The sequence below is a fragment of the Neolamprologus multifasciatus genome, chromosome 13 (assembly GCF_963576455.1).
Source record: "Neolamprologus multifasciatus chromosome 13, fNeoMul1.2, whole genome shotgun sequence".
Classification (NCBI taxonomy): Eukaryota; Metazoa; Chordata; class Actinopteri; order Cichliformes; family Cichlidae; genus Neolamprologus; species Neolamprologus multifasciatus.
Window position 1 is genome coordinate 19,125,474 of NC_140451.1, and position 27,849 is coordinate 19,153,322.

A 27,849-nucleotide genomic window follows, 5' to 3' on the forward strand; every position below is an offset into this window, starting at 1 on the left:
TTTTATTATATTTTTTGTATATGTTTCAGCTTTTCCAACTGATAAAGACTTCCTCTGTGGCCATTCATGCAACATCTTTTTTTCTGCTATATCTACTATAGAAATAAAGATGAAAAAAATCTGCAAATTAATAAATATTGTTTTATATTGTTTAATTGTATGTTTAATTGTTTTATAATACAGGAAAGCCTGTGCAATGTCATTTTACACATTTATTTCTTATAGTTAAATCCTCGAGAGTCACATTGACAGATTTATTTCATTTACCATCTTAGCATTATGTGTATTTACACCGGTCCAGCAGGTGGCGGCAATGCACTTGTAAGTTGGTGTGCTATCCGCCCTTAAAGGCACAAGAAGAAGAATAAGCATCTCGAAGTGAAAGTGAATAATGTGGAGAAAAATAGTTTATATTTAAAAGCCTTGAACAAGGAACAAGCTTGTAAGTTACGTTTCTTTATTTGAATGACAACCGCACTGTTAGCTTATATAGGTTAATTCGAGCTACAGTAATCGAGGCTAACCTTCAGCATTTATAGCCAATCAAAGCTAAGTTAGCTAAAGATGCTGTGTTTTTGCAGTGCGCTCAGGGTAGTAAGATAAAGAAAAATCTGTCGTTTTAGCGTGAAAGTGACGTGTCAAATGAAGAAAATATGCTTGGCCAGCTCGTCGTAGCTTTGTTGGAGCTGTCAGTTGTGCGTTTTTTTCGCGGTGTGCCGTCTTTGTCTGTAATTAATGCACATATATACAGGTAAAATGAACTGAATCTGTAACTTACTGTGAACATCTACCTACGACCATCTTCGCTGAAGTCACAGAATGTAATAAGTGGACCAAAACACCTATTTAGGTCTTACTGTAGCTTCCACCCGGTACTAGGAATAAACAAAGTTTGTATTTCACTGTATTAGAAGTCCAGTTATACATACCAAGACCAGTGTATTTCTATTGTTTGTATGTTGTTGCTTACGAAGGCTGGATGCCATGTTTATTTCTGGTTTGTAAGGATTTCTTTGAACAATTCTTTTAACTACTGTACAACATAAATCTGTAATCGCTTTAAAATACAAGAAGTGGGTGCAAAAAATGAAGTGAATTTGTTTTTTTCTAATCCACACCTGGTCAAAAGTATATATATACAAGCTCAAATATATAAACACATTATTTTTTTAGTTAGCTATTGATTTGAGATGAAGTTGAAGTATATGGAGATACTCCTCCAGTCCATGGCATTGTCAATGTGGACATTGTCAATGTGGACATTGTCAATGTGGACATTGTCAATGTGGACATTGTCAATGTGGACATTGTCAATGTGGACATTGTCAATGTGGACATTGATGCTGGCGTTCCAGTAGTCGACACTTCACGGGAGGCTTAGCCTTTGTAGTTTCAGGGTTATCACTGAACAACATCCTTACCAGTTCCTCTCTAAAACTTTGGGTATATTTCCAGATGCTGGAAAACACACAGCCGCATAACTTGTACTTATGTACAGTTGTTTGAAGTGATTATCTTGTTGCACAATCATGCCACCCTGGAAAAGTTCAAAGAAACCATTAAAAGCCTCAAATTACCCTTACATGCCAATGATGAGTGTATATAAACTGCCTTTTCTTACTGTGCCAGCATATTTACTTTCTTTCTCTCTAATACAGCTGGTTCTGATTAGTCTTGTATGACGTGTTAAACGTGGATGAAGTTATGGATTCTCAAACGAGGTAAAGTATCCAAGTTAACAGTTTGCTTGGTCTTGCATGATTAATTTCCAATGTACTGCTAATTAAAGAACATATTGATGGAAAATGTGTGATTATGATATAAGTATATTTTATATGTTTTATTTTCTTTCTTTTTTGCAGCAGTTTAAATGTTGAGGTTAATCAAGAAGATGTAAAGAATGATGCTCCAAAAACTAACATCACAGATGAAAGAGATGAAATCTGTTTTGAACCACTAACGTCTGACGCTACAGGATACAGTTCACAAACAGAGAACACGCATGATGATGTGTCTTCCCAGAATTTGATGGACTGTACGTCTGCAGGTGACACGGATGAAGCTGTGCTCACATGCAGCAAAAGTAACACAGCTCCAACACAGTGTTCTAATGGGCAGAAATCTAAGAGGCCCAGTTCACCAGGTCCTCACCCCTCTAAGACAACCTGTGTTGCTGCACACACTACCAATACAAAACTCCATCCCTGTCTTAGTTTTAGTTCCAAAAACCCAGTGTGTACCCCCATTGATGTGGAGATGCTCAGTCCTGATAGTCCAGTCTGTAAAACCATGTTCAACAACTCTGCAGACCAGGATTGTGATGGAGGTTTTTGTGCAGAGCACTCTGCCTTTGCAAAGGCTCAGGTAATGGAATCTCAGCAGACTAAAGACTCTGATCCAGGAAGTTCAACCAAAGAAAGAGAACATCTTCCTGCAATCGGATCCGAGGATGCTGAAATAGCAGACCACAGTGGGTCATCTAATATGAGCCAGGACTTAATTGAAAGCCAGCCAGATGCAATTTTGCAAAGGTCCTTGGAAAGATTTTCACTACAACTTTTTTTTGTGCCCTAGTGCCATTATATTCATAATGTCCTTTAGTTAATCTGCTGTCTGCTTACCTGTTCTGCCTTTTTTCTGTATAGTGTTTCATGCCCATCACATAACATTGAGACAAAATGGCAGGGGACGCCCATAGATGAGCTGAACAGACTACCCCAGTGTGCCCCTCCTCTGTCCCACCTGAAATCAGCACCTCATCACACTGTCACAGTCAGGGTGAGTCAACAGCCACTTCTTCTTTTGTGGATCTTTGTATTTGCTAATACAGATATGTTCATGATGACCTGCTGAAGTTCAAACTAAGCCTCAGAATGGGAAGAAAGGTTATTTAAGTGAATTTGAACGTGGCATGAATGTTGATGGCTGCTCTGTGTATTTCAGGCTATGGGTAATTTAAAAAATGTTTTCCATCCAACATGCTTTAATATTTGTAATTCAAAAGTATTACTTTGAAAAAAAAAAAAAAGACTCCTAAAGAAATAAAGCAATTTATTTAAATCACATTGCTGACTACCGAGCCTTGTTAACCTATGAGGCAGATTTTGTTGAACTCACCATAATTATCTGTTCAAATGTTATTCTAATAAAGGATGATGCTGAAGCTGATAGTAAACTAAGGTTGTTATTGCAAAAGGAATCTGCATTTCTTTGTTTGGCTGTAAGCCTATTAGTGTGTGTCATCCCCTCACCGATACCTGGGGGTCTCTCGAGAGCACGTTTAGGACAGATGAGCACAGAGCATAGCAGCACCAGCTGTTTCAGGTGAACCAGGGGAACGTCTTCCTTTGTTACTGTCTCACTCTTTCAGTCTTTTAATACTTATGCTTATCTACTGGGATTTTCCTACACAGGCATCTCTGGGTTTTACAGAGAATAATGTGAAAAAGAGAAAATATTCAGTGAATGGCGGTTCTCTGGCTAATAATGGCATGTCAGAGTTAAATGCCCAGAGTTCTTCAGTCTCATAGGAAGCCAACAGTAACTCACATAACCAGTTGTTACAGACAAAGTATGCAGAAGAGCAGCTCTGAATGCACAACATGTTGAACCATGAAGCAGACGGGCTACGGCAGCAACAGACCACACTAAGTGCAACTCCTGTCAGCTAAGAACAAGAAACTGAGGCTACAGTTAACATCACTAAAATGATCCAATAGAAGATTGGAAAGACGTTGCCTGGTCTGACGAGTGTTGATTTGTACTGTGACATTCTGATGGTAGATTCAGAAGTTGAATTAAACTGCATGAAAACCTGGCTCCATCCTTCCTTGTATTAACTGTCCAGGCTGGTGGTGGTTGTAATAGTCTATGGGATATTTTCTAGGCACACTTTGGTACCAGCTGAGGATTGTTTCAACATGACAGCCTACCTGAGTGTTGTTGCTGACTAAGTTTATCTATCTCTGAATGATCACAGTGCACAGGTTATCATCTTTCTGTTTCCAGCAGGATAATGCATCATGCATCAATGTGTCATAAAGCTCAGATAATCTCAAACTGATTTCTTGAACATCACAATGAGTTCATTGTACTCAAATGAACTCCACAGTCACCAGATCTCAGTTCAACAGAGCACCTTTGAGATGTGGTGGAACAGGAGATTTGGATCATGGCTGTACAGCCGACAAATCTGCAGCAACTGTGTGATGCTATTATATCAACATGGACCACAATGTTTGAGGAATATTTCCAGCACCTTGTTGAATCAATGCTACAGTAATTAAAGCAATTTGGAAGGCAAAAGGAGGTCCAACTCAGTACTAGCAAGGTGTACCTAATAAAGTGTCTGGTGAATGTGTATCATCGCTTGATGAAATGTGTTTATATAAGAGAAAATAAGACTGGGAGGATTGGCAAAGATGATGTAAAGAATGGCTCTTGAGATGCAGACAGGGTGAATGAGAATGAGAGAGACAGTGCTGGGCCGAGTGAAGCCGTCCTCCATGATCCCCCGAGGGGCTCTTGTCAGTAGCAGTCCTATCAGACTATCCTCCACTGCTCGTCCCCACAGGGACATAGTCAGTGCTGCTTTACCGCTACAACTTGCTCTTACCATCACCAAACACTGCCACAAAAACTAGATGCTGCCAATCACTAAATTCCAAGAATGAAAATGTATTTGTAATTAATGTTTTAATTAGATCTAATGTGTACACTGAAAACTGGTTGTCTTTTAGTTTATTATGCATCAAAGAAATGTATGACTTGAAAATATGTAATGCTTGTATTTTTTATTTTCTATGCATTTACCTTTAGTGTGAGGCAATAAAAAAGCCTTATACAAGATAAGCCTATATAGAAATTTTATCTACCAAGCTGTGCTCTAACTTTCTGGGGCTTTTAAAGCTAAACCAAAAGACATTCTTTTAATGAGCAAAGGGAAAACAGTTAATTTCATCATAATTTCTCTAAAAACAACAGTAACCTGTAAAGAACATGTTTTCCCCTTGCATTTTTATTTCCCTGTTACAGACAGATCTCCTCAGGGAGGGAGAAGTCCCTGTCCCATACCCTACCAAGTTCAAGGATGCATGGGATGATTTGTCAGTGAAGATGCCCTGCTCTGAGAAGAATCTGTTTCCTATGGAGACCGAGGTATAATAGTTGTATAGCATCCCTCCATCCAGACACGCCATTTCAGTACAATAAAGTTAGTTACTGCAAGAACACTGACGTAAGAAAAGTTTGTATTTGTTAAATTTTTTTTTATGTTGTGTAGGATGGAAATGGCGTCCAAAGTCGATGGGACCTGATCCGCACTGCTTTGCAGAGGGGGTTCAAAAGTTGTCTGGATGTGAGGGTAAGAGATCAGAGAGACTGGTTAGTCAAATCTAAAATATGGAAACCAAGCAGTTGAAACCCTGAAACGCTTACACTCCAGTGAACTGTTTCAAAAAGCGGAAAAAATTCGTGTTGCCAGAGTTGCCAAACAAATGACCACAGTAGGCTTTAAGTGGTTTACACAATATTGAAGAATTTCTGGGCATATTTGTTTCCAATTATATTGTGAAAGCAATGGCAAAGATACAAATCATATTCCATAAGCAACCACATGGTGGCAGAGTTTGCATCAGTTGTATTTTACACCATTTATAAAACCAGATTTGTACTTTTGTGCGCAAATGTTACATTTTCAGTCTGACTTCTAACTTCTCATTCTTCTTCTCTTCAGGATGCAATCCTTAGGTATAACACAGCCCATGCAAAGAAATGGGACTTCACTGCCCTGAACCTTCTTTGTACAGAGGTATGATGTTCTGTTACCTGATGTTTATGGGCTTGTCTTGTACAAAAGAAAAGACATAATATTAGCACAACTTCCTAATGGACTACTGAAAATGTTTTAATTCCAACAACTTGTCCTGTACAGACATGTTTGCTGAACATGGCAGACCTAGGAATCCTTTTATAAGATCTTTACCATGAAAAAAAAACTTATAAAGATTTATTTGAATCTGATTGAGCCTTGTAGACTTGTAAGTCCCAGCAAAATTTAAGTCACCATGATTATCTGGTTAAATGTTAGTCTAATGAAGAATGAATCTAAAGCTGATAGTAAAGTAAAGTTGTTATTGCAAAGGGAATCTGCTTGTCTTTGTTTGACTGTAAGCCCATTAGTGTGTGTCATCCCCTCACGATACCTGTGAGTCTCCCGGGAGCACATTTAGGACAGATGAGCACAGAGCATAGCAGCACCAGCTGTTTCAGGTGAACCAGGGGAATGTCTTCTTTTTTATTGTCTTCCTCTTTATCCTTTTAAACACTTCTTATCCTCTTTTCAGACAGTTAGGGGCTATAATTGCACACGTGTTATGAGGATAACATTTTTAGACATGGGACAATGATTTCTTGTCATTCAATTTTACAAGATAACTTTTTAAAGTGTCAGCCCTTTTACAGAGTTTCTCTCCTTAGAGACTGTAGATAAAGTATGATCTTTATTACTTATTAATCTACTGCACAGGCTAAAACTTTATATTTTAACTACACCACCACCCAAAAGAGCCTAAAGATAGATGGCAAAGCAAATTCAATTTGAAGCCTAATTTTATAGCTACGTTTAGCATTTAGAAGCATTTGTTTTATTCTTTAATTCTTCCTGGGTATATCAATTAGGAACAGAATCGTTATAACAATGCAGTGTTCAGAATTAAGTGAGTGCTTGTGATATCCGGCACAGTCCAGCCAAATTGTTATTTAAACCTAATGCTTGTTCCCTCTCATCGTGGATTACTCAGCTAAATTTATCCCATTCAGAATTGTTTTTTTGCTTCTCTCTGAAATATTTTCTTAGTAAGCCAGAAAGCTTGGCAGATCAATAGCTGTCTAAGCCTTTTTATAGCTTAATCCAATTTAATTAAAAGCCTCCATTAAGTCTGTAAGGATGCTAAGTAAGGCCAGGCAGTAAGTTGCTCTTCCCGGAAGCAATTTCATCAGCAACTCCAACTGCCTGCTCGCCAGCAATTCCCCCACTTTTGTCATTTTTATGTTCCAAAGACATTTTATAAAGGCAAGCGGCGCTCACTAGAGAAGGACGAACCAGTGTTTAAATGATACAGTAAAAACCAGAATTTGATTACATAAGCCAGAGGTCCCCAACCCTTTTTGCGCCACGGACCGGTTTATCTCCGACAATATTTTCACAGACCGGCCTTTAAGGTGTCATGGATAAATACAACAAAATAAAACCAGTGCTGGTACCCAAAAAAAGAGGAAGATTTATTTATAACACATGGGAAAAGACCCAGGGAAACAGAGTTAACGATAAAAACGTTTAAAAAATAACAATAAAAACCCTGAAAACCATAAATTTCACACCCGAGCCTCAACTTTCGCAGCCCACCAACCAAACGACTCACGGACTGGTTCCTGGCCCAGTACCAAACGACTCACGGACTGGTTCCAGCCCGATACCAAACGACTCCGGTCCGTGGCCTGGTTGTTGGGGACCGCTGACATAAGCAACAGTTGGCCAAGTGATGAATCCACCCACTGAATATTCTTGAATAGAAAGACGTAGGTACAGCACACCTGCTGGCTGTGACTAGTATCAAGCATTCAGACCTTCATGACAACACTTAAGCAGAAATGATTAACAGCTGTCTTTCTACGACAGACCAGTTTCATGCAAAGCGATTTATTTGTTATGCACACTCTAATGTTGTGAAGAAACACACGGTCAGCCATTCTATAACAGTGGCCAAACCAGCTGATTGATATAACAGTTTTCAGTGTCATATTTATTTTTTGTGGTCATTATGAATGCTAACCACTGAACTTCTAAGCCAATACAACCTAATTATAAGTGGTGCAACATCTTGTATCACTGAGGTAAAATAGTGAAGGGATACGTTGCCCCTGGGCCTGTGACTGACAGTCCGCTCAGCATGTAATAGCCATAAGGTAAAAAAAAAAAAAGAAGAGGTTTCCAAATTAGGGCTTGTCTGTAAATTGTCTTAGTGTTTCTCCTCTGCCGAATGAAACTGTCACTGTGTCATTTTCTGACAAATGTCTGAGGGCTAAGCACAAACCCAGTCCAGGAGTACAGTACAGGTGATGTTTCAGTACACAGACATATATATAGCAGCAAGACAACAAGGCTGTTCCTCTCATTTTTGTGCCCTGTTGCTTGCTTGTTTGCTTCCGTCTCTCTCACTGTTAAAAATGCCTTGAAATGTCAGGGTTTGACACTAAATGTATTGGGGAAACACCCTTAGAAGAACTGTAAATTAAATAGTCAAATCAAGAGTTGTGAAGGTTGAGCTACCAGAAAATTAAAATGACTTGTAAAGACTAGAATGTATGGAAGATCAATGTCTAATCGATCACTATGCTATGAAGCACTAAATCCTGACTGCCCTGATGAAACTCGGTCTGTCATATTTATGGATGTGAAATGTATAGTTTGTGTGTCCACCCTAACCTTGTGGTGAGCTGCTCTAGCTGTGGAAAGGGGGGGTGGGTTGTCTTTCTGCCCTCATCCTGCCGCATCACCAGCTACCATCTATTAGTCCCACAGGAGCGCTTTATGATGTCTGCCAGCTCATTACTCCTGACAGCATTTAGTCAGACCTGCTCTGCAGCCATATAAATGCCCCTGGCCAAATCAACCACCAAAGACTTCCTGTGGAAAATCAAGCCACCCTGCCACTCTCTCCACAATTGGTCATTTGCATTTGCTCCCAGAAGATCCATTTAATCAGCACAAGCTCCCCTGCTTACCTTGATAGAATAAGGCATGTGATTGATGACAGTGACATTCGAAGCCAATACACTCATAAATGATTGCGTTGTAAATCTGGGGCGTATGATGGAATAACTGGGTGTTTATTTTAGGGGGAATTGCAGATGGATGCTGAGGTAAGCTTCAAGCTGAAGTATGGATGCCTCAGCTGTGGCGAGCTCATTCCTAGATTGATGGTAGTTTCTTTGGAAAAGGGTTCTGTGTAGTGAACACCTCTGCAGCATTTCTGTTTCTGTGGGTTTTTTTCACCGTTGAAGTTTAAGTATTATTGATATCTGAGTAGTGGGAGTTCATCCTATAACAACAATAAACTGAAACTTGAGTTTTTATTGTTGGATATGAGAGAAAATTGCGTAGATATTGCTTACTGGTGTAGGGTGTATGACCTCTGATTTGCTGTAAAGCTGTTTTTAGACCATCATCATCCTCAGATTTTCAGTTACATCCTGGGTCCTGGGCTTAAGAAAACAATACTAAACCTTAAAAAATGGCACATTTAAAATTGAGGGAAAATGAACAACAAATGCACAAAACAAGGAATAATTTATGGCTCTTTTTTAATTGCATGAAACCTGTGCATCATTTCTTTTGTTAATATTCAATGAGGAAAGCAATGCGTGGAAAATTTATTTTCTTTTATTTATAAAATTCAACACGCATCAACAATGTGTGACATATGTGGGTTTAGGTTAATTTGAGCCTTAATTAGCCCTGTGCATGAATTCACATGTGTATGGTTGTCTGTCCTTGTTAGCTCTGTGACAGACTGGCGACCGGGCTACGATGTATCCTGTCTCTCACACTTGGGCAGTTATGATAAGCTCCAGCCCCTCTGGACACTGAACTAGATAAGGGGAAGAAAATGGATGGATTGATGTTAAAACTCATATTTATTACATGAATGAGTTGTTCCAGTATATTTGTTGAAAGTTTTTAAAGTGCAAGAAATGAAGACGTAGCTTCTTAGCTTGTACTTATACATAAAAAAAGACAGATTTTGTTTTTTGTTTAGACAAAAACAAGTCAAAAATCATGCTCAAGTCAATGAGCAGAAAATGTAAAGCACAAAAACAAGCACTGGTTTGATTCTTAAATAAATAACAAAAAGTTTGGGTTTTTTTCTCCATTTGTTAAGAGAAATCTGTGGTGTGACAAAACAATATGTCAACTTACATATAATCAGTCACTCTGACTGCTGGCTCCGAGTAACTGACTGCCTAAGTAGGCAGTCAGCTCGACACATATCTCATTTATCAATACTTAAGCTTACATGTATTTTTTTTGTCTTTTCAGTGTCTTGAGCATTGTGAGGTACAGCAACTGTTTGATACCGTACTACCTGCTATGGTTGATCTTGCACTTAAAGCTCCTCGGCTGTGCACAATGGTAGGTATTGATTGTTGTCTGTATTTATACCAAATTATCTATTTTTAAGGGCTTTGGAAATGTGTAAAGGTGAGGCGTTACTAGTGAAAGTAGCAGTGTTTGAGGTATGCAGGAAGACGAATAAAAGTGTGGTAAGTTAGCAGGACGGGTTAGATGGTGCATCAACTTATGAGTTACAACTCGCAGCTAATGAATCCAACTCTTTGGTCCATATCAGGAACTGCTTCATTAGAAAAGAGGACTGGGAGAGGAGAGGTCCATGTTCTGCCATCCATTTCATGTGCTATGCTTTTGCACTTAGGAAACTCCACTTACTTTTTGTGAATTCGGTGCACTAAGTTGGGACTTCTGAATTTCAAAATGCAGTCTATCGCTTTAGATTTCCACAAGTATTCCTGTTCCAAGCAAGACACATTGGTAGTGCGGGTTTGAAATTGGCCGCTTTGAACCCCAGAAGGCCTTTTTGCAGTTCACATTACATGGAGATCCATGTCAGAGCCCTTTTAAATGTCATGTCCATTTGTCCTTGTTTCCCTCTTCTGTCATCAATTTTAGCTATCTGAGAATTACAGGATTGGTATTTTTGTAATCACGTTATCTATTTCAGTCTTCAGTATAATTTAATAAAGAGAATTCAGCTCCCACTTTGCACTGCGGGATAGGGGAATCCCTCTAGTTCCTGTTTACGTTGAGAGTCAGGGGCAGAGGTTTAAGTATTATCCACTTTAACTAGAGGATGGAGTTTCTGTTACAGATTCCATTTTAAAGGGCATTATTTACAGATATTGAATAATGAAGCTTTCTGACTCTCTCAGCTTTGTTTGGCAGTATTAAGCGTCAAGCCTAATATTTATATGTGCGTTATTAGAGCTGGTATTGATCTGCTAACTGGGCAGCCTTGGGAGGCTCTTTAGCCTTAATCAGTGAAGATGGATGGGCCCTGTGTGCCTGACTGAACAAACCTGGGGGAGAGCAAGAGAACTGGGACCTTAATTGCTACCACCCATTTAGCTAATGGAACTCTCAGTGTCTCCTCTGTTTGCTAGATTGCTAAACTAATTATCTATCCTCATTAGCTCTTTAGCCTACACCACTAAACCCATATTACTTACTGTGGCAGTGTTTACTGTTTTTTCTGCATCTGTCTTTGTTACTGTAATCCTTTCTCGTACTTTTTGCTTTGTCACTGTAGCATTGGCATTGTATCATCAAATCACTGATTGGATTTTTTGATTTTTCTGTTTTTTTTTTTCTCTATTTACAGCCAATTCCTTTACTTAAGTCAAGGATGAATCAGTCTCTGACCCTTTCTCAGGAGCAAATAGCCTGTCTTTTGGCCAACGCCTTCTTCTGCACATTCCCTCGACGCAACTCCCGCAAGTCCGAGTATGGCAATTATCCTGAGATCAACTTCTACAGGTGAAAGCACACAAAACAAAAGAAATCACCAGCAGCCTGCTGTTATTAGTATTTAATACAAAAAAAGGTTTTCCCCTTAGTGCCCACAATGTTGCTTTGTAAGCCTTTATTTAGAGCAGGACAGAGGACGTCTAAGGTGATTGAACCCTGTTGCTGTTCTACCCTATAACTGAGGATCAAATCCGTCCCTCAGTATCTATAATACATATCAGTAATAGGGTTTTTTTCTTATAAATTTCAGCTATCTGCCTCAGTGTGATTGTTTTGAGCGACTCTGTTTTTAATGATCCTACCATTCAAAATAAACTAATATCCATCAGGGGGCACTACTGCCTTGAAAACCCTTAATAGATGAATTATTTTGTTTTTACTTACTTTCTGTACATATTGTTTCTTGCACATTCAGTGTAGAAATTTACCTTGGCTGCAGTGGTTGGAAAAACAATGAACTGATTTCTGTATGAATTTAGCCACGGTTTGTCATGTGTTTTTAGTTGTTATATTGCAGTTTGTGGTGTAACTGCAAATATCATGTTATCGATTTGAGGATGGGGCTGTGGGCTGAGGATCTTTCTCCATGTTATACCCCATGCGTGGGAGGGAGATCCCAGTAGGAGTGTTAGATTGGAGTTCTTTCTTACAACCTACTCAGAACCAGTGGTGTGTTAAGAAAGCCCGGGTTAGCTAATGGAAACAAATTGTTATAATAGACTGTTTTAAAGTGAACACTTGTCTACTTGTCTGTGTGTCACTGGCTTCTCATAACTTGAAGTGTCACTTTATTTGTTCTTAAAAAAAAAAAGTAAGTACTTACTTTCTTTTTAAGATCTACCTAAATGGAGAGAACGTAATTTTCCACCTTAAAAGAATAAAAACAATTTTTTAAAGCTAATTCGGCTAAAGGACCGATGATTTTATGTCACAGTGAAGCATCCCTCATCCATAATTCACAAGATTCTCTATTCCTTCTTATTGCACTCAATGAGCGCCTAATAGGCTTTCAACCAAATTTTGTTTCTCGTTTTATGAACAGTAACCTGTGAATTGTGATGGATCTTGACCTGGATGAGCTACTACGTCATTGATCTGGTGTCTCCTATTACAGATGTGGTTACATTTATCTAAGTCATGTCTTCTGTTTATAGTGGCTGTTGTTTTTCCGGAAGTGTATTTAGAAGTTTATCTGAATTGAAAATGATTTTTACTGTTGTGTTTTCCTGCCCAATGTTTTGTTTTGAGTATTGGTAACAAGAAAGAAGAATTTATGTGAAACAGGACAAGAACTGTGGATGACATATGAATTATGACGCAAAGCAAAGTTTTGTGTATAACAGAACAGAAGAAACTATTACAAAAAGCAAAACTTGTCTGAGTGTGAAGAGTTATGACATGATGACTATGAACAGGTAGCTAATTGAATCGGATAGGCATAAGTATTTTTCCCCCATTTATAGTGGCTAGAAAGTTGACATATTGTTTATAGGTGAGAATGGCTTGTAACAGAGTTCTAATTAGATTTTATTTATTTTAACTTCATGTTTGGACAGTAAGTGCCTCTGTATATCCTGAACACTGTCCAGACAATACCTCAACTCAATTTTCCCCTCTTTCCATGAGGCCCTTTCTCCTCATTAGTGACATTTGCAATACCTTAGGGTTGTTGCCTGACACACTGAAGGCGTTGGTTCGGTAATACCTTATAATGAGTTCCCATATTCTTTGCAGAACATGAACATTTAGTGCTATGAATTTTGACATTCCCTGCTATCTACATGGGCTCTAATTGCTGGTCATTTTCAGATGGAACAAAATACATTTTTCAGTTTATTGTATACGCTGCCTCTTGCTTTATTGATACACTGCTGCCAAATATCAACATTTGTATTCATTTTAGGCGTTTAATGGATTCCCGCGCCAGTTTGACTCACCAGAGTGACTAGTTCATCGCTCGTCATGGTGGTGTTTGTCAAAATAAATTGGAAAATAAATGAACTTGCTGTGGAGAAAAAGAAATTCAAAGGTGGAAAATGGATATTATTAAAATGGAATAATCTTAGCATAACACACAAAATCTGCCCACAAACAACTCTTTCATGTTCAGGAGTTGAACAATCAAAATGGGCACACAGGTACATCTTTGACCCCTGATGTTTCTTATCTGTATCTGATACTATGATGCCATGACATTGCCTAGCAACTAGCTACTAACAGGTTAGAATGACCCGTTGGTAACATTTATGTGTAGACTGTGTGAAACATATATGTGGCCAATGTAGAAGTGCCTAAAAGCCTCCATTCTATCTGAAAGCCACCAGATGGCGATAGCTGTAGTTGAAAAAAAGACTTCTGGTCCTGTAGAAGTCTACGAAAGAGCGGCTTTCTGATCTGACCTTTGTAAACACTTTTGATCTGAGTTTATGGCCTCAGTCACTCCTTTTTTGATCATATTGAATAAAAATTTATTTGAATTTATAAATCTTCATTATATTATTTTTCAAAACTGGAGGTTTATCTGTGCTATGAAACCACATGTTTACTGGCTAATAGACTGTTAATCACAAGTCATTATCCAATGAGTGTGCGGTTTCATAGTCAGACGCAAGGCAATAGCAGAAACACTCAATTTCATCTTTCAGTCGAATTCCATTTGGTTTTATTTATATAAGGCTAAATTACCACAACAGTCACCTGAAGGTGCTTTGTATTGCCAGGTAAACCCCTACAGTAATACAGGGAAAACTGCAAACAATCAGACCATTCCCTATGAGCAAGCACTTGGCGACAGTGGGGGGAAAAAAACAGCCATCTGGTTCGACCAGTTGAGGGTAAATGAAGAGAAAATGTGGAAGAGAGCCAGAGATCTTCAAAACAGGACTTCAGCAACCATAGGCTGAATCCACCTTTTATACTGTCTATATATTTATTCCCTTTATCATCTTATAAAAGCACAATATGATTTGAATTCACAGCAATAACATCTCATTCATATCAATATAACTTGATTTATGCATCTTAGACTATATAGACTAAGTACTGGTCACCTACACATCACATCTACAGGAGCTGCTTGACAGTGGAAACTTATGCCATGCCGCACAGTTTTTGTACTAATGTCAGTGCCAGTGGAGGTTTGCAACTCTGTAGTTACTGAGTCAGCAGAGTGTTGGGAACCACTTGGCGCCCCAGCACTTGGTGATCCCACTCTGTAGCTTTACATAGTCTCCCGCTATCTGCCTAAATATTTCTAGTTGTTCTAGTATTATACAGCAAATAACTCCCTCCTCTAGTTCAGAGTAATATGCATCTGCTCTGTCTTTAAGGTTCGATAGAATTATTTTACAAATCCTGTCATCCTACTAATTATCTTTGATTTGGTCCATATAACCTTCAGCTGCCTTATTTTATCTAAACCATAATTGCACTTTCAGTGTCATCTGTGTGTCATCTGTTTGAGGGCACGATATCTGTGTCTGTAATGATGTAAGTATTGATTTCAGTTGCAGCGTTGGCTGTTTCAGACCACTTGGGTCTGCCTTCACTGTCAGTATTTCTGCCTAGAGCAAAATACAGGAAAGGCCAAGAGAGGGGGAAAAAAAGTCTTCGTGTTTCTGAGGAAACGAGACGAGACAACCGCTGCAGTCTAAAATGGGTCCTGGATCGTTACAGGCCCTCCCCTTCTCGCAGTAATTGAGGGAGTGTCCGTCACTTTGCTTATCGGTTACACTAACGCTCTGTCTTGGGCAAACAGAGCAGCAAGCAATCTGCTGATTGCTGTTTTGGCAGAACTGTCGAGATTTGTCCTCTGTTAAGTGATGGATAGATTCAAGGAAGAGGATAGAAAGCAGAAGACTTGTCTTTTTATGGCTTGTCTTTTCCTGGGTTTGAGAAGAAAATGACATAGGGAATTCCAATAACAGTTTGATCAACAATGAAGGCTCATTAGTAAGAAATAAATACCCGTTTTTGTTTTTAAGTCATTGTGAGATGGTCTACCTTGTTTGCAAGAAAATAGCTGAACAGGTTATGGCAAAACTGTCAGAAATATTGTCTCCATATGCACTTTATGCAGTAGGTACGGTTATAGACGACAAGAACCAACTAATTACTGTTCTTAAATGAAAATTGCTGCAGTATATTTTGTAACAAAATCCTTCATAATTAGTAGTCCTTCTTTCTCAAGTGCAGTATAATTTGTGGCTATACTGTAAATCCCACTGTAATTTACTTGTTTCACTTACACTTTCTCATAGTCATGTTGTCCTCCAGGATACATTATGCCAAATTAACACTGACTAAAGGAACTGATGGGGTGAAGGGGTTCACAGAGGATGAGTAAGGTGCTGTGTAAGGAATAGTGTAGAGAAAACCAAAACTGACATGAAAAAATTAGCTTAAATAAATTGCTTTTTTTCTTTACTCACAGTAAGGCTTTTAGCAAATGATCTTTTCATTTAATTTGTTCCCACTGTTTTTATTTCTTTACCGGTCTGAGCAGAAAGTGGTGGGAGGAAGAGATGCTGAACTATGGTTAGTCATCAGCTTAGGTCGCTTTTAATGGAGGGAGTGTACTAGAATGGGGGTGATTTAAGCTTTCCATCCAATGCTCTCTCCATCCCTCCACCCTAGTTTAATAGTAACTGAAAAACTGAAACGGGGCCTCAGGCAGTGCCGTTGTATGAAGGATGAGGGTAGATAGGAGAGACATCATGCCAGTTTGAAAGCATGACTTCACTCATGTTCCTGTTGTGCAGTGAGCTTTAGATAATAAATGAGTGAAACATTAATGCCTCTCATCTTCTAAAATGTAACACATTATTTAATGTCAAAAATACTGGTGCTATTATAAAGTTTTGGAACTTGTCCCATAAAAATCTAAAATTAGACCTGAATTAGATTTGGCTTCATGTTCCATCGTAGATATTCTGGAAAGGTTATGCTTTCAGCATTGCTGTGGAAGTGTTGCTGTGACAACTTGCACTTCTACATCCCCTCCCGTTGGTCTACTAGATAGTTGGATGGATAGCATAATGCCAAGTGCGACCATTCAATTTGTTAGACTGTTATATGCCTGAACGGCTTACAGACACAACTTTGAAGGGGAGATACTGTACATTTTACTCCTTTTTTTCAGAAGTTGTATAAACCTTTTCATGTAGTGTTTTAAATTAAGTGGTTTTTAACTCAGACATACATTTTCTTTTGGTTTCAGGTTGTTTGAAGGTCCTTCACCAAGAAAAATTGAGAAATTGAAAACTCTGCTGTGTTACTTCAGGAGAGTTACACAGACTAGTAAGTAATGAAAATAACTAACATAATGTTGTAGAAGTTGTTGCGCTTCCCTGTGTCTTTCAGTTGAATAACCTTTTGTCTGCTTTATTTTTAAGCGCCCAAGGGTCTTGTTACATTTACAAGACAAACACTAAACAATCCACCAGACTGGGAAAGGTAATAATTACTTCTCTGGTTCCTTATGAACATAATGAACTAATGAAGTGCATTTAAAATAAATTATCTTGCGATTCATGGCATACTCTGTCCAAAACAAATAGTATATTCTGCATTCTGTGAAGGCATATAATTGTTGTAGGGGAGTTATTTTAACAGGAAGTAAAAACCTGAAATTCTATCAAAGTTTCACTAAATCTTTCCTGAATAACTCTGAAGTGTGCTGATTTTGTCTGAGTGGGATAGTGACCATCAACTCCTCATAGCTTCTTTGATGCTCATGTGCACAGATAATTGCCAATATATAAATTCCTACAATGAAAGTAGTAGTAGGACAGTGTTTTTAAAGGGTGGATTTGAAAGAGTAAAGGGCCCCAATATGGATGAGAAGTCCTCAGGTTAAGCTGGTAGTTTATATTTTTTATTAATTTTATACATCAGTGTAGTGTATTCCACTTAAACATGTTATCTGCATGACTATTTCTTAAACAAGCACATGAATGTTGAAGTGTTTGTAATCGTTGTTTTTTTTATCCCCTCTTTTTTTTGTCCAGCTCTCAGACTCAGCTGACACGTCTGCATATCACTTGTGAAGGGACAATTGAGGAACATGGATATGGAATGCTCCAGGTAGGAATGTTTTACCACACACTAAGCACACAGTTTTACCTCTGACTTCAGTAATTAAATACTTCCATGTCATCCATGTCTTGTTAAAAATATCAAAAGCATTTCTTAACAGCATCATTCTCTTTTAATGTAAATACAAATAGTATTCTGCAGTTTTTTTACTGTGGTTACACCTAATGAGTATGATTCTGTCAATCTGTCTATTTTTCTTGCTTAAAAAGTAAAAATATGACCTTCAGCTTTAAACCAGTTGTATGATTTTTGTGCATATCAATGCAAGTTATTGAATCTCTGTCTGCAGTGACTCACCCATCTTCTTACCCCCCTTGTTGTTTCTGTGTAGCTGCCGCATTTATTTTACTCTAGTTGACAGCTGATGTATACACATGAGTAGCTCCGAGTGGCAAGGGTGGAGGAAAGGACCTTGGGGTGGGGGATGAGGGAGAAGGAGGCACACACAGACAAAGATGACGTTGGGGATCCATCTCACTGGGGTGACCCAGTGAGCTTGGAGTCCTGTAGGCGGATTGATGGCTACCTCAGCAGGCTGGATATTGGTTGTGTGTTGAGTTTTGATAGGGCAGAGCGAGCTGTCATCCTGTCGGGAGGTGAGATTGAAGGGTGGGGGGTGAGGTTAGGGGTAAACCAGTGAAGGTGAGGAGTTGAGTGGTTGGTTAGAAAACATACACAAACCCACTGTCACACAGATTGACGTAGCTGTGGGCCACTGAGCAGAACCTTCACCCCTGACAAGCTGTTTAAATATCCGCATTGTGATTTGAATGGGATGTTCTCTTATGCGTGCCACAAAAACAAGGTCTTTCATGGCATGAAGCTCAAGCACCACACTGAAAATACTTCCCCAAAGAAGCATGAGTCCTAGAAATAAGCACAAACATATCGGTTATTGGTATGGATTTATCTTATTTCAACAAATCCCTGGGCTGTTTTTTAAAATTTAATTTCTTGGACTCTATTCAGTGTAGATCTTGAACTTTGTGGGTAACAGAGAGGATTTTGAAATGTGGAAAATGTCATTAATATCAGTCCAGACTGTTATTTCGGTCATTTTATATCACATTATATATGTATTTTTTTTTTTTTAGCTGGATTGGGTTGAAGTTTTTTAAGACTGAAAAACATATTTAGGTCATGTGACTACAAAAGAAGCCTGACTCCTCACCACTCCACTACCGTGCTGGACATGGTTTGAGGTGTTTCTGCTGAGAAGCTGTGTTGGTTTCATCAAACATCTCCAAAGGACATCAAGAAGTCTTGGTGTTTGTTCAGATCCAACTTGGCAAACCTACTCTGTGCTGCCATGTTCTTTGCAGAGAGAGAGAAGAGGGTTTCCCTTGGCAACCCTTCCATACTATTGTCTTTTTCTTATTGTATTGAACTTTAAATTTTTAACATGGTAGCTGAGGCCTGTAGAATCAGAGCTGTAGCACTTTTCTTTTCTTTACCCGACTGTATATTGATTCTCAGGGTTTGTGACTGTAGATTGTGACACTAGGAATTGGTGTCAAATTGGTTTGGTTGTAGTTTTTGATATAACTCAAATATGTTGTTCAGTCAAAAACACATTAAAAATTTCAGATGGACAAGTCCTTTACTTTTAGTAAGTTATAAAAGATGCAACGGGATAAAACGCAGATAAAGTCGTCAGACTGCTGAACATCAATGACTTTTTATTGCCCGGTTCCTTTTTCTCTTTGTTGAATAACCACTGAATAGATAATGAATAGTGAGGCCTCTTAGAAAATGCAAAACTCAGACATGTGCAAAATCTGCACACATTCATGCACTGTAGATTTGAAGTACATCTTTAGACTTCATGGGTTGTGTTCTGTTACAGTTTCCTGATTGGATTATTTCCATGCAGGAAGGATCATTGCAATGATCTTTATAGATTTATCTGATATAAATGGCCACAGTGGACAAAAGGATAGATAATGAGACACTAATTGAAGTATTTGTTTAAATAACAGGAGTGACAGTGACAGAATTTCACAGATTCTCTCATTTGCACTGATAGGTCAAAGGGCAGTATGTCATACCGTACATGTCATGTCATGCAACAAACCAAATAGAAATCTGTATTTTTTAAATAAATGTTAATTTCAAGTTTGAGGCCAAACAAATGTCCTTCTTTTTTTCTTTTCTTTTTCTTTTTTTTTTGTATTTCACTAGGTGGACTTTGCAAACAGGTTTGTAGGTGGTGGAGTCACAGGACATGGACTGGTCCAAGAAGAAATCAGGTTCCTTATCAACCCTGAACTCATTATCTCTCGCCTCTTTACTGAAGCTCTTGAATACAATGAATGCCTCATCATCACAGGTGTGTAGTTTCTTTCTTTTTCTCACACAAACATATGTATTTTTAAGCCTTGAGGCTTTGATTTGTATGACATTTTTACTGGGAACTTGATCACTGCAATCTATTTTTTTAATTATTTTTTTGTAGTTAAAGAAAAAGTGATTTCATGTTTTGGGGTTGTTTTCAGATGGATAAGAAGGGGTTGTCTCCCTGCTCTTTCTGCCTGGGGAATGGGTCCTGACTTTTGTTTGTGCTTATGTGCTGAAAAGCTTTCTTGGAGTCACTGAGCAGGGCGCTGTAAGAGTCACCATGTGGGGACTTTGTTGTCCTCCAGGGGATCTCCATGCTCACCTGGGCAACAACAATGAGAGCCTGATGATCCTCCGGAGAGTCCATTTATTAGTTAGAACCTCTGATTCAGAAGGAACAGTGTGGTTTCAACCTGGTTGTCAAACACTGGAAAAGGTCTTGATCATCTCAAGGATATTTATGGGAGTTTGACTAACGGTTTCCCCTGGGATGTCCTGTGGGATGTTTTTCAGGAGTATTGTGTATTTGGCCTCTTGTTTTGGGCTATAGCTAAGTGAAAGCATGCTATGCATTGCTGGCACTTAGTTGGGCTTGTTTCTGGTGGGGTTTGGGCTCATCCAGGTCTGCCCTTTGTCACTGGTTGTCTTCAAAACTTTCATGGGTAGAATTTTAAGGCATAGCCAAATAGGGGCTTGTCTCTAGCTCGAGGGCCTCAGAATCACCTCTTTGCTTTTTGTGAATGAGGTGGGTTTTTTTTTTTTTTAAATTCAATGACTAATGACCTCCTGGTCATACTGGGGTGGTTTGCAACTGAATGTGATATGGTGGGAATGATAATTGGCAAGTCAATTTTGAGATAGTAGTTGTTGGCTGGAAATGGGTGGAGGGCTCACTCAGTGCTCACTCCACTTGCTGTCTCGAGTAGAGGAGCTGTGCAGCGTGGGGTACAGTGTGATCTGTGGTGGTGGTGAAGAGACAGCAAAGCTATCAATTTACTGGTTGATCTACATTCCTACTCTAATAAGTCAGTAGCTTTAGGTAGTGACTGAAAGAGTAATTTTGTGGACATAAGTGGGGGAAGTGAGCTTCCTCCGAAAGGGCTCTCCTTTAAAGATAGGATGAGGAGTCATTTAGGAGGGGCTCAGTATTGAGCTGCTATAGTACCTTTACATATCAAAGGACATGGTCGAGGTGGTTTAGACATCTGACTAAGATACTTACAGGCACCTTCTACAGGTATTGCCTACCAGGAGAGGATGTGGCGGAGTCAGGACGAGCTTGAGAGCTTACATCTGTTGGTGTCCCCCTTCTATACCGCCTTTCAGAGCTTGAGGAGGTGGTTATGGAGAGGAAAATCTAGAGTACTGATCCTGCAACATAGAAACATTGTCATGAAATAGATGGATAGATCGATTGATCGATAGATAGATTTATTGATTGTGTAATAATACTTGAGTATCAATGCAAGCTGTCCCCTTATGTAATGTACATGTACTGGATTATTTCAAGTAGAAAGTAAACACTATTACAAAACATATAGAACCACTAGACACTGATATATGGTGTAACCACACTATAAATACTCTACATTTAATTTATCTTCATGCCATGGGGTATATAGGCTATTATTTGGCAATTATTCCTTGGTATTGTGTTGGCTTTCCTCTTTCTCCAATAGAAACTAGACACATCTATGTATCTCCCATGCCTTTCTAGTATTACATTTTGGTTCAAACCGGTGTTTCGTCCATCACTGAGTTATTTTCTCCTGTTCATTGAGCTCTTTGTGTTTATTGGGCTCCATTTATTTTTGCCCTCATACTTCCTTCCAGTCCGAAGGTAAATCCATTGCATTGATTCAGATGGGACTGCTTGGTTATCCTTCATTTCTCCCAAGCAGAATTGCTCTATTTTTCAACCTCCAACTCACTGTTTCGGTTATTCTTTCCTCTCATTTGCCTCCCTCCTGCAATTCTGGTCATCCTACCTTTTCTTTTTTTTCTTTTTTTTCCATGCCTCACATCTTGACAGTGTCAACAGAAAGAAGTATGTGCAGATTAAGATGCAGACATGTGGAAAAAAGTGAACATAATATAAACACTTACTTTGTTTTACTGTTTTGATGCTTTTATTTCATAAAATGATCATTTTGAGACATTATGCTGTTTGATAAATTCATCTTTTTGGCATGAGAATATATCTTTTGACTTAAATCGCTCAAAAATGCCTGCTATTGATTGATTCAGTTTTTTTGTAATGTGACACAAATCTGAAAAAAATTAAAATACATTTGCATTGTCGGATGTCCCTCGGCATACTTTATATGCTTGTTATTTGGGGGGGTTGAAAAGTAGAAAAAACAAATAGGATGACGTTCATGCTGCTGGACCACTTTACCAAAGAAACACAATGAAAAAAAAAAAAACGAATTCTGTCAGCAAGCCAATCGTTGTCTGTTTTTATGTGGCGCCATGTTGTCTTCCTTGAAATTCCTATCTCTCCCCAGTGACCTTCAGGTGGTTAGTCACTGTCCCCCTCTTTCCCTCCCCTCATAGTGCTTCCCTCCCTCTTCCATCCTCCTCCTCTCCACTTAACTTTATTACATTTGGACAGAAAAGAATTTATAGCCCAACTAAGGTCATTGCTGCACTAATGGAATGGGCCACTTATGCCATAGATTCATTAAAATCTTCAGTATTCCTTGCACGAATGCTGTGTTTCCTCTTAAAGTCCCATTTCTCTTGCTAGACTCTTTTCTCTTTTGTCAAGTTGATCATATTTCTTCATCTTTAGCGCTGCCCTAGCACAAGTCTTCAAGTGCATCTGGAACTTTAATGTCAGAGTACTTGTAAAACAAAACTCAAGTCTAAGTTTGAATGCCCACTGGCGTTTTACACCGGAAGGCAAGGTCTGCGATGCAATCTCCCGATGGACGTCAGCATAGCGGGATGCCATTATGGGCTGTTGCCAGACTGAAGTGGCTCAAGGTGAATAGAGAGGAGGAAGAATTTTGGTGGACACAGTGATATGGGCAGCCTGTTCTTTGACGTTAGGAGTCGCTGGTGTTGTAGAAAGCACTTTAATTGCAGTGCTGGACCTGCAGTTGCACAGTATGCTTTAAATAAAGCAACTGCTACTTTTGTTTGCACAGCCAGTGCCTTACTAGAAAACGCAATTTCTGTGGAAACAAAAAAGGTTTTATATGTAATGCAGAAAAAAATGTACATTAAAATATTTTTATTAAATATTTGCAAAATTATCCGTAATTGTTGGTTTTTGTTCTAGTGGCTTCTGCCCATTAACTTAAGAAACACTTTCTCATACTCTGCTCATACAACTTTAGTTCACATGTTTAACTTCTACTCTTCAACAAAGTGTTATATAACCACATCATTCCTAATGTATGGAGCCTTTAAGGGGCAGCCTTTTCAGAAAGAAGCACAGGTGTATTATTCTAACCCTTAGGACATAACCCTAGGTGTTACAAAGGACTCAATCTCTTAAAAACACGGGTGTGTCAGTAATTAATTTTTGCTTGTTCTGTTCTTATATTTTCTCCCAGTTGTAGCTCAAAGCTTTTCATTTAAAACCCCATAGCAGATTACTTATTAAATCAGTGGGCTTTATTCATGACAATTCAATATAAGCTGATACTCTGTATGTTCATGTGGAGCATAGAAAGCGCTAAATTTGATTTTAGAACCTGCTGTGTGCTTTGACTGCTGAGCAATGAGTAATATCGTATTTCCCTCGTCTTATACTGCAGGAGCTGAACAATACAGTAAATACTCTGGCTATGCTGAGAGTTACAAATGGGTGGGTATCCACAAAGACGAGACACCCAGGTAATTTTTTCTCTCCTCTCCATAGGATTATTTTTGTGTTTGTTGGTACTTGTGCTGATGTTTTAAATGTAAAGTCTTTCTTTCATTTCCAGGGATGACTGGCAGAGAAGATGTACAGAGATTGTGGCCATTGATGCTCTTAAATACAGGCACTTCCTGGAACAGTTTCTCCCCGAGAAGATGACCAGAGAACTCAATAAGGTGAGGGAAGATTTAGTTCAGCGGTTCTTTTTCCAAACGTGTTTGTGAAAGGTGGCAAGAAACCTATAAAGTACTGCTCTAATTTGTAGTACCTTTTTAAAGGTGTCAGCGCGATGGTGCTGAACACGGCCGATGTTATATTGTTTTTGATCAAATGTTCACGACCATGAGCTTTGACATTTTGTCTGGTACAGCTGCTAAAATCTAAGTGATATGTAAAACCACTCAACTGCAAAATACTACATAACTCTCAATAGTATTACTCCCAATTTACTGCAGTTTTTTTCTCCACATGACTAAGAAAAATATATATTATGCACTTTGTTAACAGACTTTTTTCTCTTCTCAGTCGAGTAAATGCTTTATTGCATATTTTTATATTTGCTTATGGTTCAGCCTGAGGGTTAACACTTGCCCCCACATTATACATTAATGTGATTTTAATTAATTTTAATAGACTCTGAGAGATCATAGAAAAGACTGTACTGTTAGTTTGTCTTCCCCACTCTTACATCCTTCTCCCTCTTTTGTTTTCGTTCTAGGCATACTGCGGATTCCATCGAAATAATGCCAACAGGAAGCACCTCTCTGCGGTGGCCACAGGCAACTGGGGCTGCGGAGCTTTTGGTGGAGACACACGGCTCAAAGGTATAATTGGATGATTTATGGCAACAAAATCTATAAACTAGGCTAGCATCTGTGTCACATTTCTTATGTTAAAATTTTAAGGCTGGATTCCCAAGATTGCAGTGAATATCAGTAGCTCAGACTTGATCACGGCATCTCCCAGTCAGTAGAGCCCCTGCTGAAGGACTTTCAGCATTTATGTAGCTAATAGTGTACGACAATTTCCAAGATGCTGTTTCTCTCAAGCCTCTCTAGTCAATTAGAAGCTCTCGCAGGGGGTCACTCTCCTGTCCCTTTTCAGTCTTTTATAGATCATCTGACACATTTATGTTTTCCATTAAATGGGCGATTGATTACAGAGAAAGACGACCATAAATCCAGCTGATGCTGGTCTCCGTTGGCTTACACAACATCAGTCTTCATAAGCAGGGAGACCCTTACTGTTGTTTTTTGGCCAATTGTGTGTTGGATGTGCAGAGTTTTCTGTATGCCTAAATTCATGGTGCATGTACCCTGTTTTTGCTGTGCACATCAGTGCTTTAAGGCTGTGCTTCTGGACAGTTGGATTTAAAACGGAAGCTGCTAATTTCCTCTGCAGCATGCTATGAATAGATCCCCTGGACTTCACATAGTCCCCAAGGATGATATTAGCTTCCGGGGGGGCCCCGCCCATTAGCTCCAGTGTTAGCATAGTTGGTATTTTTAGAAGCTAATAACTGTATTTTACATGAAAGTCCAGGAGCTGACTTGAGATGTGGTATTTACATAACACTAGGCGGGTATTTTGAAGTAAAGATTACAGAGCTTTTGCAAATGATGTCATTAATCTGAACTGTATAACCATTCTGTTAAATATTTAAAAATCATGAAACCTAATTTGCAAGAGCTCAGAGACTGAATGCTGTTTACGAGGCTATTCTACCAACACTGGATTATTTACTCCACTAATACAAATTGCCACTCATGTTCTTTTATGCCACAGGCTGTACGTTATCTGGCTTATTGACCAATTATTTAGTCTGTCGTGCTTTTCAGCGCTCAATTACACCTTTATAGTTTTATTCTGGAACCAATGGAGTGAATGTTGTCGCCTGAATTTTCATTTTGAAATTCGCCTTCTCTCTTTTTCAGCGCTGATTCAATTCATGGCAGCAGCAGAGGCTGGGAGAGATGTGGCGTATTTCACATTTGGAGATGCTCAGCTGATGAAAGATGTTCATGAAATGCACGCTTTCCTCACCGAGAGTCGGGTCACCGTTGGTAAGATTCACACACAAGACGTTTGTGGCTAAGCTGTGGTCACTCATTAGAATTATTAGAAACAGGAACTTTTTCCTTTTGCACCTCAAGGAGGTTTTCCTTCTTGGTGTCATTACAGGACTGTGTGTATAAATAACAGCACACACTCCATGGGTATGTTAAGGTACTCTACCATATGGGCCATCTCCCCGCTCCTCAGCCCATCCATTCAGCCTGAGCCGCAGAGTGGATTACTGCCTAAACTGGCCCCGGCCTCTTCCCTCCCCCTCTTTTCATTTTTCTTCTGTTGACATTTATTGAAGCCTTTCAGAGAAATTCCCCTCTAGCCATCCATTTCCTAAAGTGGAGCTGGGGGGGGGGGGAGGAGGTTGCAGTATGTGAGTGCGTATGTGCGCTTGATTTATAAATGAGCCCGAGTACACCTTCATTTTTTTTTCCTACCTGCTTGAGTGTCTGTGTTTCTCTCGTTCACGATTCGTTTGTGCTTTTGGTCCTATTCTCTTAAATCCCGTCTTCCTTACATGTTTCTTGACCGCATCCCTTTTGTCTCTCCTCCACCTCTCTTCCCCTCTCTCCACCACCCTTTTTTACCCTCACAGGGCAGCTGTACGACCTTTTAAACCAGTACTTCAACGAGGTGTGCAAGAATTGTCGCACGACACGACCTGACGTCAGCCTCTACAGATTCATCTATGAGACAGTCTCTTCCCCAGCAGCCTCCGACACCTTGAACACTGCTAAGGATTCTGGGATGTCTCCTGTGACTTCAGACTCTCATTAACAGGAAAACAACTGTAACCTAATCTTACCTCCCTTCTCCTTTCACACTTTGAAAAAGAGGCAGTGTGCCCTTAGTATTGTGGTTACGGTCACTTGTTTTCCCCTCGCTCTCTCTCTTTCTCTCTCTCACACACAGACACACACACCCACGCACCCTTTAAGTTTGTGATCCCAACATGCAAGCTATCAAAACACATTTCTGCCTTTCTCACTGGTGGTATTATAGGAATCTCATAGTACGGCACCAAATGTGGTGACTTTTTTCAGAGACTTATAGCAATAGTAAATCCTGGTTGCTGTTCTTTCTTTAGTCCAGATGTAATGTGGAGGGTTTGTTTTTTTGTTTTTATTACACACTAAATACAAATATGCCCAAATATTCATCATATGCATGGTTGTGAACAAATTTCACCATTGATAATCCAGGACATGATAATCCTCCCTGGTTATCGTGTCTTGTATTGTGTTTGCTACACTTTCTGGATGAGTTGTGTTCTCTACTTACTGTACCCGGGCTATGGTGAGGTGCCTGAATGAGATGCCATTCTGTAGTCTATGCATGGGTAACATTTATTTATCAAGTATTCTACAAATATATGCTGCTCTTTTATATCCTGTCTGATACCGAAGTGTAACATACATATTGTCCTTAAGGCATATTTTACTATGGATCACAACAATCAAAATAATCACTAGTAATGTAAATCATCTCAAATTAAACATACAGGAAATTTAAGCTCACAGTCTAGACTTTCATTTTACTCTGAACAACTTCATTTGCTACATACAGGGGGATTAAATAAAGTTAAAATGGCACGAACAATATTTTTGTTAATGTTTTTACACAACATTTATTTTGGGGATCACGTTTTCTATTATTTACTGTGTTTTCTGATTGGCAGTGTGGATTCTATTTAATGGGTTTGGTTACATTAAAGCCTGTGAGTATTGCATAGAACTGTAATTTAGGCTTTTAGGTTGTACGTTTTATTAAAATTTCTTAATAAAAGTATGACATGTATTCCTCTGCTCTGCGTTGCGTTTCCCTGCTCAAATAAACACGGTTCACTGACTAAAGTGATCGCCACAATGTGAAATTT

At 39.0% G+C, this 27,849-nt stretch overlaps 1 protein-coding gene across 2 annotated transcripts; it reads left to right on the forward strand.

The window, feature by feature from the left end:
* Window positions 1–312: 312 nt before the first annotated feature.
* On the forward strand, window positions 313–27,770 carry parga (poly (ADP-ribose) glycohydrolase a). Of its 2 annotated transcripts, none has more exons than XM_085181841.1 (18): window positions 313–442; window positions 1,659–1,721; window positions 1,866–2,531; window positions 2,646–2,778; window positions 5,035–5,157; window positions 5,282–5,362; window positions 5,735–5,809; window positions 10,100–10,192; window positions 11,457–11,611; window positions 16,821–16,900; window positions 16,996–17,056; window positions 17,611–17,686; window positions 19,880–20,027; window positions 23,803–23,881; window positions 23,974–24,082; window positions 24,625–24,730; window positions 25,841–25,969; window positions 26,569–27,770. In XM_085181841.1, exons 2-18 carry the CDS (start codon window positions 1,705–1,707, stop codon window positions 26,748–26,750), a joined length of 2,313 nt encoding a protein of 770 aa, XP_085037967.1. In that variant the 5' UTR covers window positions 313–442; window positions 1,659–1,704; the 3' UTR covers window positions 26,751–27,770. The 2 variants fall into 2 exon arrangements, with proteins under 2 accessions (XP_085037967.1, XP_085037966.1); XM_085181840.1 differs by having other exon boundaries at window positions 316–442; window positions 1,863–2,531.
* The last annotated feature ends 79 nt before the right edge of the window (window positions 27,771–27,849 follow it).